Here is a 6,579-nt window from a genome sequence, read left to right as displayed (position 1 = left end):
ACATACAAGTCCTCCTACTTCTACCATCATCCCGAAATACTAAACAAGCACTGACTCCAAGCACTGTCTCCAGGATTTGGTACACCAGAAGTTCCAAAGAGATTAGTTTTAAAAACATTCCTCCCCTACTCTCACCCCCATCTACCTTATAGATTCAAAGAAGGAAACTGTGGTGAGTTACTGCCACCTGCTGACCATTTTCCTGAACATCAGGATGGAGGACTGCCCACTACTCAAGGACAAAGAGGGCCTTGTGCTCTCTGAGGTCACCACCGGCCCCCAAGGACAGCCCCAGGACGATGGTGGGCACCCAGACGCAGACCCCTTGGTCTCCCTACTATACCAAGGCTGGGCAGCGACCTCCTGAGGGAGAATATGTTGGCAATTGGAGGCAACCTAATGAAGAGACCTTAGGAAATAAAGGCACAGGTTTCTACCTCCACAGTGCAAACGCACCTCATTCATTTCTGCAAATAAGCCTTTGCATCTCCTGAGTCTAGCAATAAAAATAGATTCTGGAATCCCACTCCAGACTATTTTTTCAAAACCTTTAGGGAAGGAGCCTACATATATTTTTAACAAACATTCGAGTCATTCCTTTTCTTTTTAAGATTTTATTTATTTATTAGACTACACAGAGAGGAGAGAGAGAGGCAGAGACATAGGCAGAGGGAGAAGCAGGCTCCATGCAGGGAGCCTGACGTGGGACTGGATCCAGGGTCTCCAGGATCACACCCTGGGCTGAGGCAGCACTAAACAACTAAGCCACCCGGGCTATCCCATTTGAGTCATTCTTAAGAGAAGGACGGATGAGGGATCACTGTCTTCATGGAATGAAGGAATTTTAGTCCCTGATGTGAGACATTTCTGGGTAGGGCATGGAGATTCTACGGACCCCTAAAATCTTACCAGATTTTGGAGAAGATATAGGCAAGGAATGAAAACAGTCATGGAGATTAGGATGTGAGTCCTGATTCTGCTGTGACCTTGGACCAGTTACTTAAACCTTCTACATCTTTATTTTCTCAGCTGCCAAGACCAAAATGCAGATAATAACAGTATCTCACTGTGTTGCTATGATAATTAGATGAGAAAGTAGATGGGAAGTCATTTTGTAAAATTCTATACAATGTTGTTTTATTTTGAGTCTCACACTACCTGTAAACATAAGCCCCCACCTTTTTTTTTTTTTTAAATATAAATGTTGATTTCCTGTCCTATGCCTGGTAGGATCAATGTCTGCTAGTCTGAAGGATTGGTGTCCAGCCATGAAAAAGAAATGTCTTTATTCAGAAGATACAGTGATTCCCAATAGAATCATGGCTCTCTGAGAGGCTACACCAGAATCTCTGGTGAAGAGGGTGAGATTTTGATATTTATCAAAGGGAGTCCAGGTTTATAAAGCAACAACTGAGAAACAGTTTTAAAATTAGGAGACTTGGGCGCTATTTCTCTGTTTCAGACTCATTGTGTGACCTTTGTTAAGTCTTGACTTTGTGTAGGCCTGTTTCCTCATCTGAAAAATCCAGTGCTAAATTGGATGACTCACTGACTCTAACCTATAAAAATATTTTTCACAGGGATGCCTGGGTGGCTCAGTGGTTGAGCACCTGCCTTTGGCTCAGGTCATGATCCTGGGGTCCAGGATCGAATCCCACATTGGGCTCCCTGCAAAGAGCCTGCTTCTCCGTCTGCCTGTGTCTCTGCCTCTCTCTCAGTCTGTGTCTGTCATGAACAAACAAATAAATCTTTAAAAATATTTTTTTCACTTATTAATTCACAATGTCCAAAATCCTGACAGATAAAATCAAGTATAAAAGGAGTAAAAACAACAACAAAAAAGAATTTTACATGAAATGGAGACATAGATTGCTATATGCTTTCATCTATGTAGGTCATTAAAGGTAAATAACTCAGGATAAGAAGTCAGCTCCTTTAGTGAAACTATTTTAGCTGTAAAATTGCACTTGACTTTCTTTCTTTCTTTTTTTTTAACTATCATTAACCTGTCAGGAAAAAATTGAAAGTGGGTGTGATGTAGATGCTTTTTGTTCCAAATGCTGGTAAGATGTGACCATAGGATTATGTCACTCTCCAGATAGAGGATCCATTTTATCATAGAACAAGTCTCAAATGGCTCTGTGCTTCCAAATCTAGAACTTGAAGGAATGGCCTGAGAGCAACCTGACTAGAGGTTATTCATGCAGTGCCAAGTGAGAAGAGGTCTTAGCATGCCCCCGGAGCCTCGTTGCTCTTTGCCCAGACAGCAACATCCCTTAGCTATCTGGCCACACCTTGGAGCAAGAACACTGTCCCCACCTGTGAATTTCAAGTCACCTTGTACGCTTTCAGGTACGCTTGTAAAATGGAACATGCTCCTTTGTCAAACAGCCAAGTGGTTCCTAAAGAATAACCCTTTACATTTGAACTCTTTCCAAAATAGCAGTTATTTTATTTAAACTTGACAACCTTCTGTGCTCCAATACTGAATAGGAAGTCTTGGCATGTCCCCACGGTACAAGTTCCCCAATTTGAACACCACTTTAAGGCTTACACCATTAAAGAGCCTAGCACAAAGTTACTGTCCCAGTTCAGCTATGTAGGGTGCTGATCCTAATAATCCAGGTATATTCTGTCCTGGAGCATAATTTTCGGATGATGCACTGAAACTACCAAATTTATGTTGCCCATGTGATGAAACTGTCACCGGTCTGACGCCAAAGCCACATGACCCTTGTACACATCGCAGAGAAAAAGTTACATTGAGTTGTGTACAGCTCCCTCTGTGTTGTACTCTCTAGGGCAAAGTCTATAGTCTGCCAATCAGGCATCTCCTGGGAATTCCTCTGGTACACTCATCAGTTGAATTAACCATTGTATAAACTTGTAGAATTTGTGTCTCTTAACACTAACCTCTTTGTGAATTATAATTTGCCCTGAACATATGTAGTATTTTCTAAAGACACCACCCCAGGTTTCTGCCAAGCAAAAGCATTGTTGGCAAATGAGTATTTAGTCAAGTACTTACTGATTTTCTACTGTGTATTTAGCCCAAATATATATGTATAATGAAATACTTGCCTTCAAAGAGCTCAAAGTCCAGTTGGGAAGACAGGCTAAACACAAAACATCAATCTGTAATTAAAGTTAATGCTTAATTATCCTGAGAATAATATAAGCATATATTATACAACAATATAAGGATATTCCTATCATCATATATCTTTGTTTTACTTGCTTACTGTCTTATCTTTTCCCATTAGAATAGAAGCTCCATGGGCAGCCCAGGTGGCTCAGCGGTTTAGTGCCACCTTCAGCCCAGGGCCTGATCCTGGAGACTCGGGATCGAGTCCCATGTCAGGCTCCCTGCATGGAGCCTGCTTCTCCCTCTGCCTGTGTCTCTGCCCCTCTCTCTCTCTGTGTCTCTCATGAATAAATAAAATCTTAAAAAAAAAAAAAAAAAGGAAGCTCCATGAGAGAATTTTTTTTAAGATTTTAAATAAAATCTTAAAAAAAATGGAAGCTCCATGAGAGATTTTTTTTAAGATTTTAAATAAAATCTTTAAAAAAAAAATGGAAGCTCCATGAGAGATTTTTTTTTTTTTAAGATTTTATTTATTCATGAGAGACACAGAGAGAGAGAGGCAGAGACACAGGCAGAGGGAGAAGCAGGCTCCATGCAGGGAGCCTGATGTGGGACTCGATCCTGGGACTCCAGGATTATGCCCTGGGCTGAAGGCGGTGCTAAACTGCTGAGCCACGGCAGCTGCCCAGGAAACATTTTTTTATTCAATGCTATTTCCTCAGTGGTGCCTGGCATGTAATTGATGTTCAATATGTATTTGTTGAATGAGAAGTCAAATTCCTAGAATAGTCAGAGAAAAGGAACCCTTCAGGTAAAACTTTACTGTGCTTTTATTCAGCTTGCAATCTACAGGTTTAAAGGAGCAACTTCTTTATTTCTATAATAAGAAGGAAATTGTATATAATTGAAATAGAAGGTGGGGTGGGATGAAAGTAATTTATATTGGGTGTTAGAGTCCATGTGATCAGTTAGCTCATTACTAAAAGAGCTTTCTACTAGAATCAATGATTTTCTAACACTGTTTTAAAGCAGAATAATTCAGGATCCCTGGGTGGCTCAGTGGTTTAGTGCCTGCCTTCACCCCAGGTCGTGATCCTGGAGTCCCAGGATCAGGTCCCACATCAGGCTCCCTGTGAGGAGCTTCTGTCTCATGAGTAAATAAATAAAATCTTTTTTTTTTTTTAAAAAGCAGAATAATTCTATTTTCCAACAAAACACCAGTAAATGAAACAGATAAAAGCAGAGCCACTCTGACTTAGGAGTGGCATGGAGGAAGAGACAGGTGAGGTTCACCCTTTTAATCCCCTCACTCTTGCCATAGAGCTATCGTTTCTGAGGGATTCTAGCAATACAGTTTGAAAACACTGGACTGAGGGAATTTTAGAGTCTCTTCTCTCACAAAATTCTATTAATACAGGCATTTAAGGAATACCTAGACTCCCTTCTGTTCCCTGCCACTTTAAGGTAAAGTAGCAGCAGGAGTCAGCTGAGAGAAAAACAGAACACTGTGGTCTGGGCCAAGGCCAATGGCCCTTTTTCATGGCCAGTCCCAGGGAAATAGAAGCCACATTCCTCTGATCCAAGATGGATGAGGGCTAAACAACTTGTGTGTGTGTGTGGGGGGGGGGCCACCTGGGTGGCTCAGAGGTTGAGCTGCTGCCTTTAGCTCAGGGCGAGATCCTAGAATCCTGGGACTGCGTCCCTTATCAGGCTTTGGCAGGGAGCCTGCTTCTTCCTCTGCTTGTGTCTCTGACTCTGTGTGTTTGTCATGAATAAATAAATAAAATCTTTAAAAAATAAACAACTTGTGTGATTGGTCTAGACTTTAGCTTGCTCTTCTTTTCCTTGCCCCCCACCTCCTGCCCTTCACCTAGGCTCAGAGCTAAAGGCAACCAAATTCACCTGGTCATTTCCCTGGGCTTCGGAGTTGATTAAAATCTTATAAAGTAAATACTCAGTCTGGTGCCAACCAAGATGGAAAGAGAGTCTGGTTCATTCGTCACCATCCTCCCCTGGTACAACAGGTTGACCTGCTTTAGCTGTCTGGCGAGGAACCAGCCATGCAGACAGACGTTCAAAGGCTAACAGAACTTTTTTACCAGGGTGTAGTCACCTTAAACCCTTAAAGGAGCCGACAAAGAATCATAAAGCACCCAGGGACTTGCTACAGCTGGAACAGTTATTACCACTTGGCTTGAAAGAACAAGGAAAGAGAGCTGTCACCCAACAGCTGTAGCTTGGAGAACTAGGTAAAAATACCACTTTCACGTTACAAGTGAAAAGACTCAGAAGAGGTACCTTAGATGCGGAATCCCTGGGGGTTAGGAATGTATTGAATCTGAAGCGTGTAGCAGCAGCCAAGGGGTTGGGGCTGGGGCTGGCTAAGCCATCAGTCTCACACTTTGACCTTCCCTGCCACCAACCGAAAAAGGCCAGGAATTACTGCGACCGTCTGGGACTACAACTCCCGGCATGCATCACTCGAGCGTCCGCACCTCCCTTTTCGAGGCTAGGATAAAGGCGCTTTCGGGAAGAATTGCATGTCGGGAACTGTAGTTGTCCCAGCTGGGGCTGGACGCCTGCCGTAGCGCGCTCATTGGCGCCCAGGTCACCGCCCCCTTCCCCTCGCCGCTCGTCGGTGATTCACGCACGTACACGCAGCGCGTGCCCACGCCCCCTCCCTAGGCCTAGGACGCAGGCGCGCGCACGCTCCCCGGGCCCGGTAGGCGGAGGGGGGTGGGGGGGGAAGAGGAGGAGGAGGAGGGGGAGGGAGGGAGGGGGTTTAAGTATCTACTTTACAGAGTAGACGGCAGTCGGGTGCGAAGAGCGCGAAGGCCTGGCTGCCAGGCAGGTGAACTCTGCCCTGAGCCTGGGGCCGGCGGGACGGTCCGGAGCCAATTTAGCGCGCCCTGCGAATAGGAGTCGGGCCGCCGAGACCCGGAGGGCAGCGGGGGGCAAAGCCCCGGCCTAGGCCCCGCCGAGATGTCCGGCTGCGGCGCCTGTACTTGCGGCGCGGCGGCCGCGCGGCTCATCACCTCTTCGCTCGCCTCCGCGCAGAGAGGTAACGAAGTAGTCCCTCACCTGAGCCAGTGGCCGGCGGTGGGGATCCTGGGGAGGGCAAGAGGCCTGCCCCACCCTGCCTGTGCGACACCCCCCCCCCTCCCGCTTTGCTCGTGGGATGGGGCTCTGCCAACCTCTGGGGCAGCTGTTTCTCTAATTTGAAGTAAATCCGTTGCGCTCCCCCCGCTTGCGCGCATTCTGGCCTCTTGACTTTGGGGCCGGAATGTGGCCGCTTAGCAGGAGCCCCGAAAGAGGCACGAAATGCTCCTCGCCTTCAGAAGTGTCCTCGGAGGTCCGCCGGCTGCTGCCACCTGCCCCGGCGGCGGCTGCTTCTCCGGATCCCGGCCGGCTTCCCTTCCGGCCTGTCGAGGCGCCCGGGGAAGGGCTGGGGCTCCCCGGGGGCCGCGGGGCGCCGCGCTGGCCGTCCCGGACGC

The 6,579-nt window shown here is 46.5% G+C and overlaps 2 protein-coding genes across 8 annotated transcripts in view; one reads left to right on the top strand and one right to left on the bottom strand.

Annotated features, from left to right (window-relative positions):
- LOC144303392 (uncharacterized) overlaps window positions 1–6,537 on the bottom strand; it is a 60,994-nt gene extending 54,457 nt beyond the window's left edge. For 2 of the 7 annotated variants that reach the window (XR_013370459.1, XM_077881511.1), the window contains exons 1-2: window positions 6,280–6,537; window positions 3,082–3,135 (exon numbers count right to left, since the gene is read on the bottom strand). Coding sequence is in view for 1 of the 7 variants with exons in the window: in XM_077881511.1 (XP_077737637.1) it covers window positions 3,082–3,135; window positions 6,280–6,342 (117 nt within the window). In the remaining 6 variants the exon portion in view is untranslated. Of the gene's footprint in view, window positions 1–3,081; window positions 3,136–5,383; window positions 5,753–6,279 lie in introns of those variants that run through there. The other 5 variants (XR_013370455.1, XR_013370456.1, XR_013370454.1 and 2 more) reach the window with 4 other exon arrangements.
- The window catches only part of CLPX (caseinolytic mitochondrial matrix peptidase chaperone subunit X), a 43,757-nt gene continuing 43,037 nt past the window's right edge, over window positions 5,860–6,579 (top strand). The window contains exon 1 of the mRNA XM_077881502.1: window positions 5,860–6,146. Coding sequence (XP_077737628.1) covers window positions 6,068–6,146 — 79 coding nt within the window. The 5' untranslated portion in view covers window positions 5,860–6,067. The remainder of the gene's footprint in view (window positions 6,147–6,579) is intronic.

Source organism: Canis aureus, chromosome 32, assembly GCF_053574225.1.
Source record: "Canis aureus isolate CA01 chromosome 32, VMU_Caureus_v.1.0, whole genome shotgun sequence".
NCBI classification, from domain to species: Eukaryota; Metazoa; Chordata; class Mammalia; order Carnivora; family Canidae; genus Canis; species Canis aureus.
Note: the sequence above shows the minus strand (reverse complement) of the source record. Positions and strands in the feature narration are given on the sequence as shown.